Below are 21315 nucleotides of genomic sequence, written 5' to 3'. Positions count from 1 at the left end.
ACGTATCATTAATTTCACAATCAAAGGAAAAACTTTTGTCCTGGCATAGGGCTCTTTTTTTCACCTGGGATGGTAATGAAATATGCATAATCCTCCCCCAAAACCTGTTTGATTGCAGCTTTCACTGCACTTGAACTCATTATGTCCATTTCAGTTCCTTTTCTCCTTTTTAAAAACATTTCAGTGTACTGCAGTGCAACTTACATAATTAAAGGACAAGGTATTCTAACCTTGATAATAAAGGCTTACATCCTTTGCCTTTTCGAACTATTCTCATGGGGAGCGGTTATTCTGCACCACTGAGTGCAGTTAATTGATAGAACAAAGACTCTCTTCAGTTTGTTTATGTTAATTTATCAGTAAATTGCATCCATTTTGAGTCTGTGCAGGACAGGAACAGGATCACAGGGGGAAATAATATTACCTCAGAGTTTGTAAAGGTCATGTTACCTTCTAATACTTTGAAGCAGAGATTCTTACATTAGATTCATGTGGGAACAAGCAGGGAGCAAATGGGACTGGTATGGTTATTTTTGGCCCGCTCCGCCTGCATCCTTAAGCTAAATAATTGTGGTAAGGCAGGTGTGGTTTTGGGGGAGCAGCAACCATGGCACCCTCATAACTGTCAGGTGGATGCTGCTTGCTCTTCTTTGGCCTCGGGTGTCAAATGTCATGGTTGGCTCTGGATGGGTGAATGCAATGAAGACTGTTCAGCATTTTTCAACTGAAAAATTCTGCATAAACGATGAAATAGGAAAAGCATCTGTTCCCAACTCATTCTTGCTGACTCAGAACTAATTCTTAACAGATTTTCTCTTGCACTGATGAAGGTCAACTGATTATTTTAAAGCAGTGGTGACTGATGTTTTGGGCAAATGGGCCATGGAGGTCATGGCCAAGCTGAGACAGAAACTGTGCTATGAAGTGCAGTATGTAACACAGCTTGTTGTGACTAGGTGTGACTTAGATTTCAGTCTACCCAGCTACAGCAAAAGCAGCAGGAAAATTCAGAAGGGCACAAAGAATAGCTAAGCCTCAGCATCCTTATCCTCCAGTTAGGGGATGTCACAGTTGTGGTGCTGCTTCTGTGTGCATTGCCTTCCCCACTGATGTGTGGTAAGTTTCCCATTAATTTTAATAGTCAAAGATCGCAATGGTTTCCGGGTTGATTCTAGGAAGCCTCTTTTAGCTGAAGAACCCATTCACATGGCTTTTTAATTGCAAAGTTTGATTCTGTGGACAGCCATTTTTACCTGCTTTGAAAAGGCTATCATGGGGAGAAGCTGTGGACATTTCAAACAAGCAAAGCATGATGGAAGAAAAGCAGTTAACCATTGGGAGGGTGGGTTGGGTTGGGATGGGAGAGTGTAAATCCATCATTATATACATTTCTTGACAGCTAGCAACCAATGGCCCTGCTGGTTTCTGAACCATGAGAAAACCCTTATCTGCAATTCTTAAAGCATCACACTTCATCCACAAATTGAAACAGCATCAATAATAACCATCTCCCAAGCTGTGATGCTCTGCATGCCAGTGGATTTGGGGCAAGTCTCCTGGGTGGCATGATTTGGGGCAAGGTCACTGTCAAATTTTCTATATATCACTTGTGTGCATATGTGATTCTGTAGCCACAACCCAATTCTAGTTGGGCACCAGTAGTGCACATGGACTATTGGTCTTGAGTGGGATCAAGAATGCCCATCTGTGTCAAAAGCCAATGTCATGGTATGCTTTTATTTTGTATCAGATCCTGGTAATTTTATTATTTTAACTTGTTTTCAAAGTGTTTTGAATTATTGAATTTGAAAAGTTTTATATTTTATCAAGCTGTGGAATTGCCAGAGAACTTTGGCTGTTGGGCTGAATAAAAATTTAAGGGATAAGAACATAAGACAAGCCATGCTGGATCACACCGAAGGTACATCTAGCCCAGCATTCCAAACACACAGTGAGAAATCAGCTGCCCAAAGGGTTGCTCAAGCAGGATGGGTGCAAGAGCTCTGCCTGCCCAGCTCCCCAGCAACTGGTGCATGCAGGTATGTCACCTCTATGAAGGAGGTAGCATATAGCCAGGAGTGCTGTTGCCCATGGATAGCCTCTTCTTCCGTTAATCTGTCCAATCCCCGCAGATTGGTGACCATCACTACTTCCCATGGCAGCAAATTCCAGAGTTCAAATACACTGTGTGAAGTACTACTTCTTGTCTGTCCTAAACTTTCCCCCAATTGGCTTCATGGGGTGACCTTGGGCTCAATTGTTACGGAAAAAGGAGAATGATGTCTCCCTCTCCATTTTCTCCACTTCACGAACAATTGAAAACACCCCCTCAGACTGTTTGCCTGTATCTCCTTTGTGCAATCTTGTAGTTCCTTCTGTTCTTTTCCTTGTGGTAAGACTTTCGCAAAGGAACCTTTTTATTCTCTAATGGCTTGACTCTACTGGTTAACCATGCTGGTGATTTCCTTGACTTTGTGCTACTTTTCCCCACTTGAGGTGTGCATATTATCTGTGCATCTACTAGTGTTTTTGAGTGATCTTCAAGAGCTATGAAGCAAATATATCTTCTTGGTTCCCCTCTTCAACTTCTGCTTAAATCATTTTGCCCTGTCTTTCCGATAGTTTATATTCAAAGATGACCATATTCCACTGGTTCTCTGCTCCACCAGGTTTCTGTAATGCCCGCTATATCTAACGTCTCTCTTATTGTCATACACTCCAACTCTCCCATGTTTGCCCTATGGGTTCTAGTATCTGCACAACACCTAAGCAGTGTCTTCCCTCCTTCTGGACCATGCTTGCATTATATTGAGGATATTGAAAATCCATGTTGGTCTTAACCCAAGGCTCTGGTGCCCTGTATCCTATATCCACTACTATTTCAAAGTGCTTCGCTGCAAGCACAGCCAACTTAGGATGCAACTCCATGCATGGTGAGACAGAAAAAAAGTCCTGCGTCTCCCAGCGTTCTCTAGTCAGCCATACTGGCATTTTTAGGACCTTTCCGCTGTCTCAAAATGCCTGGGGGTTAGACTTTTTCTTAGTTTTGTGGTTTGAGGGCACCCTACAGGCTGCAGGACACACCTGCCTGAAATTTCATTAACTGACCCTAACAGCCAATCCCTGCCTGCCTGGCCTTAAGCTTGGAGTTTGCAGCTTAGTCTGAGGAATTTGTCTCTGGGATAAGGTGGAGCATCTTCACTATTTGCTTTTTTCCGGATCGCTGCCTTGAAACTTGACTTCTTCCTGCCCCGATTTTTGTTTCTCTGGTTTGAACCGCACAGTTGCTTGTGGACTGCTCAGGCTGATAGCTGCCCCCCGGCCCTGAAGACTACCCTGGCATCAACTGTGTCAGTGGAAGACTGGCTGTGAGTGCAGAATCCTCTACAGCTCCAGGTTTTTAGTGTCTGAAAGCATGGCAGAGCAGCGGCCACTGAAAATGGGGACTAAAAGACGTGGCTTAATATTTAAACTTACATCTATGCAACAGAGTGACATTAAAAATCAAAATAATTTCCAGCTTTGTTTGCCAAAGCACAAGCTTTGTACTGCTTTGGAACAAATTCCAGGTATTTCTATGTGTTTCATGAAAGGCAGATCAGGTTTTGAATCTCTATAATCCAAGCTTTTCAGACAATACCTCAGTTTCGCTATCAAAGTTCCCAGGCTTTGAGGGATGAAAGAATATTTATTTGATAATTCTGAGTGCAGAAAATTTGACATAGTTTGAGTAATTGCTATGGCGGGGGTGTTGCTGTAAAGATTAAGAGTGTGTGCATTGTGGGGAAATGGGCAAATAGGTAACTGTTTCTCTAAGAATATTTTGTACCTGGAGTTGTTGCATGGCAAAAGAACAGGCATTATGCTTTGCATGTCTGGCTGCAATACCTTGCATATGAAAGTCAGGCTTTCTAGGAGCCCATTATGTTCCTAGTGGATGGAGGGAACATCAATTAGCAATAAAAATAACATTAATGAGGGGAGACAATGGAAGAAGCAATGAGACATTGGACAGGGAAAATGTAGCAATACTAATCTTCGAATCAGAACCAATTATAAATTTTATTTTCTGTGCCTCAGTGTACCATTGATCACAATTAAATGCACTCAATGCCTCTCTGTTACTGTGCACAATACACACAAATAAAAATGAAGGAAAGCAAACAGATGAAATGAATATTTTTCCACAAACACAATAATATGAATAATAGTCCCTGAACAACCCAAATTCATTACTTAATTTTCTTCCCCTACCCCAATAACAAACAAATCAAATGAAATCAAACAGGAAAAAAATCTTCAAAAATGAGAACTGATTTATGGGGTGGGGGGTGGGGGAATTTAATGCATTCCATTTTTAAAAGAAAAACTCAAGCATTCCACAAGTTGTTCAAAATAAGGAAAATCCTAGTCTAACCTCCATACATTTTACTATGAAGTGAAAGATTTCATTCATGGCTCTTCAGTTGCTAGTCCAGAAGGAGCTACACAGGACCAGGGCCAGCTGCTACTAATTCCTGCCATCACAGATAATGAAAGATAGGACCAACACAGCATTCTACATGCACAGGTTTCCTGTTCATTTCAACTGAGGACATGTCTCCATGTGCACAAATGTATCTGCATGCACAGCTAGTCCTTCCATTGAATGAATGGTGAATTATTTTTTAGCATGGCCTTGAGGTTTTCAACTGCTGCCGCTAAAATTTAGGAGCCAATACCGAGGCGTTCCTGGAGAAGTGAGCAACTCCAGCTCTCATTCATTAAACTGCAACATCAGTATTGATTTTAATGCAGCTACACTGCATACAAAGTCCACCCACCTAGTAATACACCTACTAACGAACAGAGTACTTAAGCCACTGTGATTTTTTTTTTTCTGGTAACATCCTTATACAGTAATGACAGGATTAGCTTTTCTACTGAAGAAAACATGAACAACTCTTTTGATGTCTATAGAAATGTTTTCTTCTGCAGCAGTTAATGTTCTGGCCTGGCTGAACCACTCAGATGTAGGATCCTGTTTTCTGTTACTTTGAAAGATGAGCATCATCTTTGCTACCCGCCCCCTTTCTCAAAATGGACTCATGCGGTGTGTTGACTCCCATGATTTTTCTTTTTAAAAAACCCAAACACTGTCTCATGATCAAGGTCCAAGCACAACTGAGTCATGGTGAGAGAAGAGCTGTTGTGCCCATCAATTTACTGTATCTGTATTCCGCTTTTTCCTCAATGAAGTCAAAGTGGGTTACATCATTCTCCTCCTCCTGCTCTCCATCTTATCCCCAGAAGAATCCTGTGAGGTAGGTTGGGCTGAGAGTCTGTGACTGGCTTAAAGTCACCCAGTGGGCTCCATGGCTGAGAACCCAGACCACCAGACCCAAGTTCCAGTCCTATGCTCTTAACCACTACGCCATATTGGCTCTTTATTCAGTAGACTGGGAAGAATGAGGGTCAAAAGATTTTCTAGGATCCTGCCATGCAATGCTTTGGGAGAAGAAATACCTGTGTGAATAGAAATTCTGTCAACCTCTCTTTGGTACCAAGCAGCAGCTCTGAAATAGCAGTGCCACACACATTCTATATGGGCCACAACTCTCTGACCACATGCAAGTCCCCAGTTTCTGTCATGTCTGGCTAAAACAACCTTCAGTAGTAGGACTGGGGAAGGTCCTAAAGCATTCTTCTCAGACCTGTGGTGTTTCAGATGTACAACACATTTGGAATGCACCAGGTTGAAGAAGGTTGGTCTAAAGTAGAGGAAGGGAACCTGCAGTCTTCCAGATGTTGTTGCATAAAGACTTCCATCATCCTGAAGTGGCCATGCTGCTGATGAGAGCTGGAATCCAACATCTGGAGGGCCACTGGTCCCTTATTTCTGCTCTTGAGAATCATTACCAATCACAGTAGATGATAATAGACTGGATGGGACAATTGTCTTTTTTGGAAGTTCCTGAATGCTTCTAAGCATGGCCAAGTTTTATACAGGTATGCCCTTCTTTTACTCTGCAGTGGTTCTGCTTAGGATTCTCTCTCTGAAGGCAGACCAACTATGTTTCTACTTAGAATGGGGGAATTGTTTTGGGTTGAAGATGGGCTCCCTAACTCACACTGGTTGGAGAATGGGGAGCCTCAGCACACTGTTGGTACACACAGTGTTTTTTCTGATTACCTTTCAATGGACCATGGTTAGGCCAGGAACTGCATTTGTGATTCATCTCATTATTTGGGACACCTACTGATTGGCCCCATTGTTATGTCAGGCAGAAAAACCAACAGTTCCAAGCAGCTTCCTTCCCTCTAGTCCTCTTTCTACAGTGCCAGTTCCCTTGCTTGTCTGGACAGTTCCTCTCATCTAGCCCTGGGCACCGATTGCATCTGCACCCAATAGTTCCAGGTGGGGATGATCAGAATCTTCCCTTCCTGACCTTCTACAGCTATGCAGCAAGTATGGGATTGTGCCACTGGGTAGTATCTCTGAGTCCCATCCATCTCCAGTGGTGGACCTGTGCCTCCTCTCCACCATCTCCACATATGGTACAAGTCCCCCCAGCTCTGTCCTATAGTTCCTTCCATGTTGCCATAAGGGTGCAATCCTATGCATGTTTAGGCAGAAAATATCCCTGCAACTCCCAGCATTCCCCAGCCAGCCATTCCCAGCTGGAGAATGCTGGGACCTGTAGGACTGCTTTCTGCCTAAACATGCAGAAGGCTTGCACTACAAGTGTACTTTCAAGGTGGACAGCTTTCCATATTTGGGCCCCATTCTAATGACTTGATGCTTCCATGAGCACCAGAGGTAGAGAATAAGAATTAGACAAATGAAAAATTTATGTGTGTGAAGGGTGGGAAGATGGAAAACATAAATAAATTAGCAAATGACCCACAAAAGAAGTATCCTCCGAGAGTTCAATGGCACTCTACCTGCATACTGGAGGATGGCATTTCCACCGCCAAGTGCTGCTTTTGGTATCTCTTTGTGCATTGTACAGTGCTGAGCTCACTGCCAACAATGAATGAATAATAAATAACAGTAGTTAAATCTTAATTCCTCAGGAGAAATGCACTCACTGCTGGGCAATAAAATAAAAACCAGCACTTTCTCTTTGCCGTTCTGAAGGCCAGTGCATGGTGGAATGTTTAAAATCCACCAGAAGACTAAAGTGGAATTGTTCTGTCTTCAAGGTGCCCTTTGCGAAGACCAATCCAGCCTATATGTTTCCACAGAGCTGCAGCAGAAAATATTCCTAAGTATGGAGACCAAGGATTTGATCCTGGGAGTCTGAAGATGAGAGCAAGTGCATGGAATGGGGAGCTGATGTTTCAAAAAGCTCAAGTCTATTTTGCTTATTTAGAGTTATGCCTGCTTAGCATGAACAGTGCTGAAGCCCCACTTGGTTCAGACAGATAAGTCACAAAGCAAGCAGGCATTACTCATCCCATCCATAGTGCTCTGGTAGAGCATGCTTTTGGTACATAGAGAGTGCCAGGTTCAGTTCACAGAATCTCCCATTAAATTGGTCACAGGGCTAGAAGAGGCCTCTGCCAGGGACTTTGGAGCCTCACTGCCTTCTGGAGTGAAATGCTGAGTTAGAGGACCATTGGCCTAACTCAGTGCAAGCAGCTTTCTACATTCATCCTAAACTTAGCTGGCAGGCAGATCCCTTTCCAAAATGGTCTAAGTCTGCTGCATGAATGCTTCCCTTTAAAACATACAGATTTCCACAGCTCTTGGTTATTGCTTCTTAGGAACCTTATGCAGAGTAACAGAATGCCAATTGTTTCCTGCCTGTCATCCTGTTCACTGAAAAGAAAAGAAAAAGGTGTGGAAGGGAAATGTGCTTGCATCTTCAATGTTCCATTGGCATCACTGACCGGACTATCTCTATTCAATGCTATATTACAGATTATGGTTTGCTTCATTCATGCAAAGTGTTACAACAAGTACCATGAAAGCATTCCCAAACTGGAGTATGAAAAGGGCACAGCAGCAAACATTGGCAGGACAGGAAGGGTACTGGAGGCAATTGAAATTAAACTGGCAAAATACATCAGAGCAATAACAAAAAAACAAAGCCAGAGGTGTGCATTAGGGCTTTGGGCACAGGTCTGTAATCCACAGTTTTGGAGCAAATGGAGTGCTGGTTAAATGTTGTTTGAAAAGTCTGTTTTTGTTTTAAAGGGGAACTGGACTTGCTGATCACAATTACAGCTCTGGAAAAAGTGGGGAGTGGTTTGTGTTGTATTTCAACAGAACATATTCTTAAGCTGGACAGTAAGGGGGGCTGGGGCAGAATAGAAGTAAAAAAGACCCCCCCAAAAAAAACAAAAACAAAATTGGGTTGAAAATAGCATGGCCTTTGTATGCCACTCCACTCACATCTTTGAGGGTGACGCTTCAGCTCATTCTTGAATTATAAAGAAGGCAACAAAGATACTGGTAAGAAAGTCAAGAACTCCCCTTTGAAACATCCGCCCAATGTGATACAGCAAAAACAGGCCTTTTGTCATTCCAAAATAAGCCCCTGGTGAAATTGGATTGATTCTTATGGAGGGAGTGTGTATGAGGGGGAGATGGGAAATATTGAGTAGCTCCATCACAATCCTGTAGGTTGAGTTGCAAAGACGACCCTGCTTCCATGGCTCCATTTCTATGATGCTGCCTCTGGTGAAGAATCCTGCAGATTTCAAACTCCTACCGCAAAGCTACATTCCATCAGTAGATAAGTGAACATGGCAAATGTCTTTTCTTCCTCTGTTCAACAATATTAGATCTCTATCTATATACCTGTATTTCTTTCCCTCTCTCTATAGATATATATATAGATACTATCTCCCATAGTTTTCCTTTAGAAGCCCTTTATGTGACAGTAGGCTTCCAGAGATGAGAAAAATATGTACAGGAGCCAGAGGAGCACGAAGAGGCATGAGGTTAGAATCTTGGCAGTCCGAGGCCCGCCCAGCTCACCTCCGATCTCCGGTCTCCGCCGGTAGAGGAGCACCCCGACACTGATAAAAGCAAATATAGTGAAGAGGGTGACAGAGAAAGCCAAGGTGCCTGGTTCGACTTTAAACGGTCTGCCATTGGCTGCATGGTAGATGGCGGCAATGGACCAGGCGACACCAATCCCCAGGAAAACATTCACAGCGTTGCTACCGGTGACGTTACCTATGGAAGCATCTGCATACTGATCTTGCATTGCTGCTACTTTGCTGGCAAATGTATCTGCAAAATGAAAAGAAATACCATTATCCATCTTGTGGGTCATGTCCCTCTCTACCATTTCAAGGAGCTCTGTGTGGTATTATAGAGTGGAGGAAGAGTAACATCTTTAACAGCAGTCATGGCAGGTTCTCTCTCTCCACTGTGAAGATGGCTTTGCAACTTGCTTTGTGGGTATAGGTACAACAACCTGTAAAATAGGTCAGCACTGCTATATCCCTTTCTGCAGAGGGGCTGGGGCAGGGGCAGGGGCAGAGAGAGCTAGTGAGCAGCTTGCTTAAGCCTGCCTAGTGAGTTCTCGGCCAAGATGAGATAAGCCAGGTACTTCTGGATTCATAGCTCTACTCTTAAGTCATTTTGGTACCTCAGCTCACATATAATGCAAAGGCATAGTTCACACTAGGAAGGGAACAGAGGAAGAATGTTATGGCCAGGTTTGCACCAGTGGGGAAGAAAAAGAAGCCATGGTAGTGACGTGTTCTAGGGTTCCAGGGTTTCTTGTTCACTTGCCAACCCATGTCACTCCTGACAGCCATGCAGGTTCTCTGCGGATTTTCACCCCCTTAGTCCTCCTACCTGCTCCTGGCATGTATTTCATAGGTCTTAGCAGCAACGTGGCCTTGGAGAGAGGAAAAGAGGTGAGCTGGGGTGGAGAGAGGAAGAGATGTGAACACAGATTCCATTTCCAATCAGTGTTCCAGCCTCCTTCTCTCTCTATCCCCAGCATTGAATCTAGACACCTGAGGATGGCTGTTTGGACAAAATGCTGATCACATCTTGCACTGGGCAGAAGCTGCTCATAAACCTCTGATTTCAGAGGCTTAAGTTCATCTACCATGGAAGTGAGAGGATTGCCCAAATCTCTCCAAAAGTTAAGAAAAATAAACTTATATTGACACACATCTCTTCAAAGTTAAATAAATTAATATACAGAAATGTCCTTGAAGGTGGGTTTCCTGTCATAAGTTTGCGCTAATCTTCTTGAAGGTGGGGTAAATTTAATTTTAAATATGCATGAAATCTTCCCAAGGTTGGAAAAAGGAGTGTTGCTGTTTAGGGAGGCAATGAAGTAAAGGAGTAAACTGAACAGTATTATTTGAAGATTTAACAGAGGGAGGATGCTCTTAACATGATTGTGAGGAGTAGTGAGCATGGCTTGTTGTTCCTCCTGCTGTTTTAAACTACCCACACTGAAGTGGCTGTTCCACTTGGATGCCACATGCAGCCACCTGGAGAACAACCCATCCTAAACAACTCTACCTGATGCCAGGGGTTTTCCGGGTGGCTTATCTGCAAAAACAACTCACTACTGAAAAGCTGCACCAAGTTTGAAAATTATGTTAAAACACTCTGCAGCTACTCATGGTAACAACCCATTGCAGCTTATTGTGATGTGCAAACCATGAGCTGTTCAAGAAAATGAATACTTAATGCATTTCAGCACTCTCTGGTCACCTTAGGTAAAAGGAAATAATTTAAAGTTCAAAATAAAGTAGTAGTTAAAATTTCATTCCTTTCTGCCCAAGGAATTTTAAGAATGTGTTCTTCCTGTGGAGTTCTGAGTTGGCAGCTCATCTCTTCTTTCCCATGCAAAGAACAGGCCAAATGGATATAGCAAGGAAGTGAATTTACAGTTAAATTCAAATGCTTCTCTACCAAGAAAATAAGCACTATGGAGTTGTCTGTAACTGCTATAAAAAGAAGGCAATTTCACTGCACCTTTGTCTCTGCAGCTCCATAGCTACTTAATAATTATGCTTCATAATTGATGTCAAAATGACAACAGCTCCGAGGTGGCTCTCTGTTTGACAGCCACAGGGGTTCCTGACAGAGTCTGCACCACAGTCAGTTCTACTGCCCAGAGAACATTTTCCAATCACATAGATTATTCCCACAGTGAGAAAAATACTAAATCAGGGCAGGCATTTCCAATGCTGAGAAAAGGCTTGGACTTTACCTGACCTATATAGAAAGCTGGAGTGTAGGCACCAAAAATGCAGCCAAATATGCTTTTGCTATTTGTATTACAGACAAATGCTTCCAAAAAAGTTGCCCTCGAGTAGTCTCAGTGTCTGATACACTGCCATATCTAAGGGCATATTTGCACTACTGGCACATGAGTTTTATATCAGTTTAACTGTCACCGCACCTTTCAAGAATCTGGGGAATTTGCATGTGGTGAGGATGCTGACAGCTCCCTGCCAGAGAGCCCTATCTTCCCTTATCGCAATGATTCCCTGTGGAGAAGGAATTCTTCTTATGTCAGGTCAAGTGTATTGTACAGAAGCAACCATCCAGAGCACGTTGTGAGACAAGCGGATCTGGTTTGAAGCTTAGCTCAGCCATAAAATCTCAAGATGGCCTCAGCCAGCCTGCCTCAACCTGATGCTCTCCAGATGCAGACTACAACTCCCATAATTCTCGGCCATAATTATGGGAGGTGTCGTTGGTAAGGCTGGCCTTAGGCAGTCCACAGACTCACAGCCTTTACTGCTTTCTGACCTTTGAAAGCAATCCACACACATTATTTCAGTAATCATTACAGTAGGGGTGGGAATACTTTTTCGGTTCAAAGGCTGAACTCCTCTCAGAAAGGTGTCAGAGCCACATTCTAGAGGCAAAGACAAATTAGTGGTGCTGGACAAAATTTGATTTCTTACCAATTTTAATCCTACTCAGAAGTAAGCAGGGCTAGCCTCTGTGCATCTACCCAGGTGAAAGGACTGAATTACTCCACATTGGAAACACCAAGCCACTGCAAGTATGCTCACAAGTACGCATGCCAAGTCCCTAACCGTCTACTCAGAAGCAAGCAAGAATGACTCATTCAGAGCACTTTCAGAGAGCATCCCAAATACCAAGTCTCTATGTGTTTAATCAGAAATAAAGACGAGCAGCAAAAGTTTACAGTGATCCAGCACAATAGATCAGCATTGTTGCCTCAAAGATGACAGGGATAGGGCAAACACCAAAATTATCAGAATATTAAGACTTCTTCTGCCAGTCACTGTGCCTTCATGAGTAAAAGGCATATCAACCTTTTAGAATGGGGAAAGGTTGCACAAAGCTGGGAAACCACCCAATGAAGAAAGAAGGTATGGCTGCCTTAGGACTTTAGGAGGGATGGATCCGGCATCTGGGCCAGTTGTTCCCCACCTGGCACTAAACAAATATGGTACCTGCCAGAACATTTACTCATGCTGCAGGCAGCCAATATATTGAGGGGGTACAATTCTGTATATTCCCAGGCCAGCATCAGATTGTGCCTTAAATTGCTGACCTTGGAAGTTCCATCTAGCCACTTGATCCTATGCCAGTGTTGCCTTCAGATCCTTCAAGCTATGAATGATCCGTCTTCAAATCCTGGTTGTTTTTTCCAAGCATGAGATTTGGTACCTTACCCAGTCAGTGTTGTGCTTCATGTTGTTTAATGGGGTATTCAATATTTGTTATACCATGTTCTTTTTGATGGTAATAAACATTTTCTACGCATAGTTTAAGCATCACAACCATGATTCAGCGAGGCCAATGGAATTAAATTATGATGCCTATAAAATGGTATTGTAATTTTGTAAGGGATTCATTTCCTAGAAATAGGGTTTGATGATATATTCATTTATTGCTGCATTTGGATGATTCATTGGGAAAGCTCAATTAATCCACCTGCTAATGCAGTTAATTCAAAGACCAGGAACAGTTTCAGTGTAATGAAATTACTTTAAGCTCACCCGACAAGATAGGATGCCATCATCAAAATAGGTACTTTGCTTCCTTAGAAAAGGAAGCAACTAACAACAGCACAATCCTATACACATTTACTCAGAAGTAAATAACACTGAATTCAATAGGCCATACTCCCAGGTGAGTGTTCAAACCAAATCTAGCTCAAAACATGTTTTGGTTCACTCCCTCTAGCAATCAGCTTAAATGATGCAAGGCAGCAGAACTGGAGCCAAAAGGAACCATGGAGAAGCAGGAGGAAAGTGAGTGTCCAGAAAAACCAAACCAACGAACCAAAAATGTTTAAAAAATACCTGTGTGGTCATTCCTTATTACATTCTATCCTGCCTTTCTCCCCCTCCTGAAGGAAACCTAAGTGGCTCACGTGGTCCTCCTCCTATTTTATCTTTACAACAACCCTATGAAGTAGGTCAGGTTGAGCCGCTCGGGGAACTTCATGGCAAGTGGGGATTAGAACCTTGATCTCCCGAGTCCTAGTGCAAGACTCTAACCGGCATGCCATCCTGGCTCATTTCCCACAGTAGCCATGGAAACTTGTGTTTTGATTGGAAAAGAAAATCAAGGCAAGTGATGCGTGTGGAGGGGTGGAGTGCCTGGCTTGAATTCTCCAGAGCCTTTTCCATTCTGGAGAACAGAATGGCTGGCCAGCTGGCTAGAGCTCTGCACAGGAGCACTCCTCTTGGAGGACGGCCACAGATGAGAACTTTCTGCAGCAGCTTCCATGCTATTCACAATATGATTATCTAGCTGAAGCAGTGCGCATCCTCCTCCTGCATTTTTAAAAAAGGAATCCTTCTAAAAACGTGTATTTCACATATTCTTGTCATGTTCCTTATTTGATCTCTTCCTCTGTTGCAGGAAAGTAAGGAACATGTAAAATTCATGTTTTTAAAGGAGCTCTTATGCTGTCTGTAAAAAGCAAAGCTATTAGCACTGGGTTGCTCAAAATGGTTGCAGGCAGGAAGAAGTGGCAGAAGTTTATGGGGAGTTTTTTTCCGACATGAGGCATTTATTCTGCACTTGCGAGTCTTTGCTCATGCCTGTTTACAAGCTTTTTAGATGATGATCATGATCCTTCATGTCTGCTTCTATTCTTCAAAACACCTTCCTGGTCACTGTGATGTTTTCTTTTGTTTTCTTTTTTTGAACAGGGAAAATAAGCTATTAAATTACAAAAGGGAAAATGGTGCTCTTTCTCTGGTATATTTGTACCATTCTGCTAAAGCACTTCTTCACCTAGAGGCTGTGTACCAAAAAGTTGAAAAAGAACTCTTTCTGTAGAACTTGGATTGCAACACTGAAAGAATGCCAAAAATAGATACACCAATTAACAGCACAATGAGTGCCTCATGTAGAAAAGCCCGAAGAAAGAGAAACAGTTAAAATATTAAACTGGTTAGTACGGAGGAAATGCTGATTTTCTTTAATTTGCCAATAGACAGAAAACCTCCTTTTTCAGGGATGGGTCATTATAAAACAGGGGTAAGCAACTTGCAGCCCTCTGGATGTTTTATTCTACCCTACAACTCCTACAATCCTTCACTTTGGCTATGCTGGCTAGAGTTGATGAGTTGCAGGACAAACCATCTGGAGGGCTTCAGGTTGCTCATGCTTACTGTGTGGCAACTGCTCCTAGCCTTGGTTCCTCAGATGTTGCTGGATTACAACTCCTATCATCATGAGCCATACTAGCTAGTGATGGTGGGAACTGTGGGCCAGCATCTGGGGAACCGTGGCTCAGAATGGCTGGGGAATGCTGGCTGGAATTTGGCTAGAGGATTTCTGCCATGACAGTCGGGTTACTGTAACATGCTCTGCATGGGGAAGTTTGCAGAAAGGTTTAGCAGGTCAAACAGTCTGGTTGATACAAACTGGAGGACCTGCTTTGCATCTATTGTTTGAAGAAGGGCACTGGTATCTGGTTTATTCCTAGGCACATTTCAAAGTGTTCAAGCTTGAAGGGAGGCAACCCCAGTGTGGACTTAGAGGACCACCCATGATGCCCAGAAAACTCCTAGTCCTTGTCTGTGTCATTAAAAAAAAATTGAGTTTCTTTCTAGCCTCACTCTTTCTCCCCCCCTTGCTGTTTCCTTCTCCCTCCCTGGCTTCTTGCCTCACTACCCCCTTCAACCACTTTTCCTCCTGCTACACTAACCAGCCCCCAGCAGTGGCCCTTATGTCATTAGCCACATTCTCCATTGGAGCCATTTTATGGTGGTGCCTTGAGGTCCAAAATGGTTGGGGACCCCTGTCCTAAGTGGCTTGAATGCCAACAATCGTTTAAATGCCTTTGACCAACTGCTTGTTGTTTTAATGGATACTGTTAACCCAATGGTCAGAAACCTGTTTAAGATTCCCTTCATTTGGCACTTTTTGGGGAACTGGTTATCGGTTGTGTGTTTGTCAATACCTTGATGCACAGGAAAGATTTGGAGTGCTGGTGTTAGGAGGCAACCCTGATTAAACTAAATTGATATTGTGTCTTACAGGCAAATGATCCTATTTTGTAATTCATGTTAATTATTAGGTTGCATTTAATGAAATGAATGGTTTGGGTTGTTCTGGGCACGATGCATTATTGCAGTTGATGGACTGACAGGCATTGCGGCTTTTTGCATGGCTGGATTCACACTGTGAGCCACCTTGCATGGAAAAACAGCCTACAAATTAAAACTGTCGAGGGTAATTTACTGCTGGAATGGACTGTGGGGCTCGCATCAGAAAGTGGTGGTGCACTGAAGCAGGAGTGCTCCCCTCAGCCACACCCTCCCGCATGATCGTGCAAAGTGCATGGTGGGCAAGTGAGGAGCTCCACTCTTCCTGCTGCAACTTTTCAAACTGACACACCATTCTGTGGCCACTGAGCATGCTTAACCTTCCCTGGGCTATTTCTGGGCACCAGGGTTTCCTGCCTCAGGCTTTTTTCCCCTTAAATGCTGCACTGTTGGCCCTCCTCCAAGCATGCTGATATCGCCTTCCCATTTCTTGGTAGTGCAATTTTGGCTCTATTTCTATTGACATTCAGGATATGAATTTGCTATTAGAAGGCGTGAACCTGTCAGCTACTTACGTACAGTTAAACAACAAATGAAAACAAATGGATTTCACAAGATCCTATCTCAGAGTGGCCTAAAAATAAAGAATGGCTGAGTTATGCCAACCAGAAAAAAAGCTGAAGAAGTGCATTCCATATGGCAGGGGTGGGCAGACTCTGAGCTTGCTAGATCAGCTGCTTTTTTCAAACCCCGAGGTCCACCAGCTGCAAAGTTGGCATGGGGTCTGGAGGTAGGAATGGCGGGTAAGAGAGGGCAGGCACTGAGGGAATGGGGACTTTCTTTATGTAGCAGGCAGTCAGAACTGGGGATGTGCAAGGAATCTGCTGGATTCTCTGGGTTTAGCTCCCTGAATTCACAGAGTCTCTCTTTAGAAGACTGCGCCAAGCAGCAGAGAAAGCCCATGAATGCTCAGAGGAATAGACTAGTCAGAACCCCTGAAAATCACCCTGGGATCTACCAGTAGATCAGTTCTACTTTCCGTCCACACCTTCCTTAGGGAAGGACCATAACCAGTGCTGAGGCCCGTGCATAACATGCAAAAGCTCTCAGGTTGAATTCCCCAGCACCTTCAAGAAAGAATCCTGCCTGAAACCCAGGAGAGCTGCTGCCAGCCAGCCAGCCAGTGCCCACACTGCTGGGCTGGATGGACCAAGATGCTGATTCATTACAAGGCAGCTTCCCATGTTCAAAAGAAGATTTCTGTGGTTGGGGAGCTGCATGCCTGGGTTTCAAGTTAAATTTAGCCATGAATTCAGTGACGAGTCACAAGCAAACTGCAAGTACTCAGGCTCCTCATCTGCTCAATGAGAACAGTAACCCTAACTTACCTCATGTAGCCATTGCAAGGCTTAAGAGGTAATGCTTTGCATTGCTTTGTGCTACACAAATAAAGGAGCATTATTACCCTGTAAATTGGCAATGCTATGGAACTAAAGAGAAATTAAGAAAAGGGTATGCACTGCAAATTCAGTATAAATAGGCTACTGAACATGTCATTAATAAACTGTAATTCATTACAGAGAATGGGAATAGTTAGAGATGCCTTTTTAAGGATTAAACTGTCATTTTCAAAGTGGGAAAGATTATTGTTGGGCAGATCATTTATAATCTGCATTTTCCCCCTGAAGATAAGTGACGACTGCTGGAAAAAAATGGCCTAGCTTTTTATTGCAAGCCATTTGAACCTGATGTTGAGCTGCATACTCAAATGTCACCCTTCAGCAGCAGAGAGGTCCCCTTCCCTTCAGAAAGCATCTCAGCCCTTAACAGGCTTACAGAAGTGTAAGTAATTTTTAGAGAATGCAATGTGTTTCATAACGAGTTTGCTCTTTCAAAGGAATGTGGACTGACAGACCAACAAAGAGGAGAAGCTTTCTATTTCAATACTCATTAAAAGAGAGTTTCATTAGTGGTTCCTGCAGCAAAAATGGATCCCAATGCTAAATGCCTTTTTTTGCGAGAACTAGCAACATGCTGGAAAGTGATTGTACTCAGGATATATCAACTAAAGCTGTTCTAAAGAAAAAGAAGGAAAAAAATGCTTCCTGGCTTGGTGTGGGAAGGGTTTTGGTGTGTGTTAACTATCTTGTTTCCAGCAAATAAGAGACACAAACCCTACATTTTTGGAACAAGCATTCCTAATAAAAAAACGAAACTACAAAAATGCATGAAAAATATTGAACATCAGGTGGAATGTAAGACCACTCAGTTCCCCCATGCCTAGTTTTACAGAGCATAACAATAATCAAAACTCTGTCACCATGACAGATTGGAGAAGGAAACCACTCCTAACACCATCACCTCAATGGTCATGTTGCCATGGAATGATGGGAGCTGTGGGATAAGGTTGGAGAAAGCTGCTTTTGAGCTTAACAGTGCAATCCCTTTCATGTCCACTGAGAAGTCAGTCCATGGAATTCAATGTGGCTTACTTGCACATACATAAATATAAGATTGCAGCCTTAGTATGCAAACCAAACAACCAATAGAATTCAGCAGTGACAAATACGTTCGTGAAAAGAGATTGCTCACCAACATTCCAATGAATAAATGACTGAACAGCTAGACTGATGCTACACAGGAACCTGCCTTATTCTAGGTGAGGCCATTGATCGATCAAGTTTTGTATAGGTTAGGTTCAGGCCACACAATAAGCCCCACTCAAAGGTTGGGAATAGGTTGAATGTGGGTTGTTGAACCATGGCTTGTTGTTGAAATGTGGATTATTGTGCTGTCTGAATCCATATGAACAAGCCAGAGTTTAATTACAAATAGCCCATAGTTCACAGTTCAAGCACAAACCATGGGTTGATATCATGGGTTGCTCATGGTCAAAAAACCATGGTTTGTTAGTGTAGCTGTTTTCAGACTACACATCCCATATTTTGGATACGACCCATGGTTTAACAACCCATATTCAAGCCTTGAGAGTGGGTTGTCGTGTTGTATGAATCCAGTCATTGTGATTAGGAGTGGCTTTGTGGCTTTTAGAGGTCCTCAGATGGGGGTCTTTCCCAAATCTATCTGAAGAGGTCCAGGATTGAACACGGGACCATCTACATGCAGGGGTGTTGCTTGGCCCTAGCCTGAATGTTTCCCTGGCCCTCTGATCTATTCTACAGATCCCACTGGTGGTACTGGAAGGCTTTGATTTAAGCCTAAATGCATGGGATAGGGGCAATATTCTTATGGGGCTGTGGGGAAGAGCAAGAAGTCAGTGAGTGGGGGACAGAGGGAGAGAAGTGAGAGCAGAACTGTGAAAGATTGCAAATCAATTGTAATTGAAGAGGAACTCTTCAATTTGGGGATGATTTGAAGTGGGGTGCAAATTAAATTGTATTTTATTCAAGTTATTTGAATTATTATAATTCATTGGCTAGCTTTGCTGTTGGTGAAATTTAAATAAATTCTAGCAATCCATTTCTAGATTTAGGTATATAGATGTGCATTAGCATATATACATCCATGCAGAATTGTGTTCTATGGACCTGGACCACAAATCTCTCAAGTTCTTAGCACTGTCCCTTGTAACATACATGGTCCGAGGCTGTGCTGCAACTTGCCAGTCTGCCCCAGGCCTGCATGGAACTCGCTTCTAGGCTCCTGGCTGGAGACTTCCTGACACCGCTGGCTGGCCAGGACCTTTCTGCTTTCGCGAGTCAGGGCACTGATGGGATCCAACCCCATTCAAAACCTGCAGCACACAGTCTGAGCAGAGAAGTCAAGGGGCAGATGCTTGACTCACTTATGTGCTGCCAAGCTCCTTGCTATTTGTCCCCCCCCCCCCTCTCTGTACTTGCTTCCTGCACAACTCTCTGGTGTGTCCAACCCTCTTTCTTCCAGCCTCTATTGTGGCTCCCCTTGCTTGCCTTTTTTCTAACTGAAACATCATTGCAGCCACTTCTCATAAAGGACTCTAACTCCTTCATCATTTTGGCTCCCCTTGCTTGTAGTTGTTCCTAAGAATGTCCTTTTTCAAGGTAAGGCACAATATGATAAGCATGGTCACACAAAAACATTTTATAAAGGGACAATGACCTTGGCAGTTCAATTTTCTCTTCCTTTCCTAATTATGTCTAACATACAGTATTTTTTTTTCATAGCAGTTGTCTACTGAGCTGGCATTTGCATTGAGCTCTCCACTACCACATCAAGATCTCTTTCTTGATCACTCACTGCTAGCTGAGTTCCCATCATCCTATACTTGAAATTGGGATTTTTTGCATTACTTTATACTTGCTTACATTGAACTGCACTTGCCAATTTGCCCCTATGCCTTTCTCCCAGCTTGGAGGGACCCCTTTGGAGCTCCTCATAATCCATTTATGGTTTTGACCATCCTATATAGCATGGCATCATCAGCAAAGCTGGCCACTTCACTGCTTACTCCTAAATCCATATCATTTATGAATAGGTTGAAAAGCAATTGCTCCTAATATAGAGCTCTGTGGGACCCCACTGATTACATCCCTCCATTGGGAGAAACTGCCATTTATTCCCATTCTCTGTCTTCCATTCTTAGAAACAGGCAATATTTGTAGCAAGTTCATCACCTATCTTACATCTCTCCCTCATGGTCTTGGCTAATGATCACTCTGTTAAGAGTCATTCTAAAAATATGACCTCAGAAATGTAACTTGTAAAATGCGACCTCAGGCCATTAAAACCTGAGTTTCAGAGAACACCTTGCCCGCTAGGGAAAGAGAAAAAATAGTTGCGCTGTTTTTCAGAAATGGCAAAAACTCTTTTTGAGACCTCAAAAGCAAACCTGATGAAAAGGAGCAAGCTGTAAACTGCTGGGGTGGTGCCAGGTCAAGGCAAAATAACGATGGGATGAAATCAAATTTGGAAGGTGGTATTAATCCAAGGCAAGCTGTGGAGGCTGGGGGTAAAACCCACCAGGAACGTTTCCTGGGCAAACCTCTTTCATTTCAGTGGGGCTCCCTAAAGAAAACTCTTTCTCAAAATCCTTCTTGCACTAGGTCAAGGTAGCATGATCTCTGCAAACCACCACACCTGTGTTGGCATACACTGACCCTTGGGAAGGGATGTGAAATCCTTCTGCATTTATGCTCATGTGCTGAATTTCTTCCTTGTGGCTGCAATACAACTGAAGATGTGAGAAAAGTGTACATAGGATCAGAATGGGTCATCTTTTTGATGTTTTCCCCTCAGCTGCCCAGATGGCCTGTAATAGTGAGCAATCATAGCTCAGGAGCAGAGCAAAATACTTGGCATTTCTAGTTCATGTGATGAGAAATACCATTTTTCCTAAGACCTGTCCCAGTTCAAGAAAACAATACTGGGCTGGATGAACAAAAACGTTTCACTTGGTAGAAGGCTCCCTCCTATCGTGGATTAGATTTATATCCCAGCCTTTTCCCTCCTGTAAGGAATCCACAGAGGCTTAGGTGAGCTGCCTCCTCTCCTCACAACAGCCCTCTGAGGTAGCTCAGGTGGAGAGTCAGTGCCTGGCCCAGGGACACCCAGTGACCTTCATGGCCAAGAGGGGACTAGAACTCGGATCTCCTGCATCCCAGGCCAGCTCCTGAACCATCACTCCACAGTAGCTCTCTGTGTCATGCTACACTGAGAGTCAAGTCTGCATTGCAGCTTAGGGTACAAGCCAGTCCATATTTATACAGGACAAATCTTACCTGTTTGCTTGGGCATACTCTGGGTAGGGTAGAGGGAGCCTTTTTCAGCCTAAATACAGGTCCACATTGCGCCACTACTGTTTGACCTTTAATTTGGGAAGTAGTTTGCCTTTTCAGCATGTGGAAAAATCTCTAGCTC

The 21315-nt window shown here is 43.3% G+C and overlaps 1 protein-coding gene across 10 annotated transcripts in view; it reads right to left on the bottom strand.

The window, feature by feature from the left end:
- Positions 1-4037: 4037 nt before the first annotated feature.
- The window catches only part of SLC8A1 (solute carrier family 8 member A1), a 324392-nt gene continuing 307114 nt past the window's right edge, over positions 4038-21315 (bottom strand). For all 10 annotated transcript variants that reach the window (XM_044429652.1, XM_044429651.1, XM_044429649.1 and 7 more), the window contains one exon: positions 4038-9226. In XM_044429652.1, the coding sequence (XP_044285587.1) occupies positions 8850-9226 (377 nt within the window). In that variant the 3' untranslated portion in view covers positions 4038-8849. The remainder of the gene's footprint in view (positions 9227-21315) is intronic.

The sequence above is a fragment of the Varanus komodoensis genome, unplaced genomic scaffold, assembly GCF_004798865.1.
Source record: "Varanus komodoensis strain SLA01 unplaced genomic scaffold, ASM479886v1 scaffold2, whole genome shotgun sequence".
Taxonomy (NCBI): Eukaryota; Metazoa; Chordata; class Lepidosauria; order Squamata; family Varanidae; genus Varanus; species Varanus komodoensis.
Note: the sequence above shows the minus strand (reverse complement) of the source record. Positions and strands in the feature narration are given on the sequence as shown.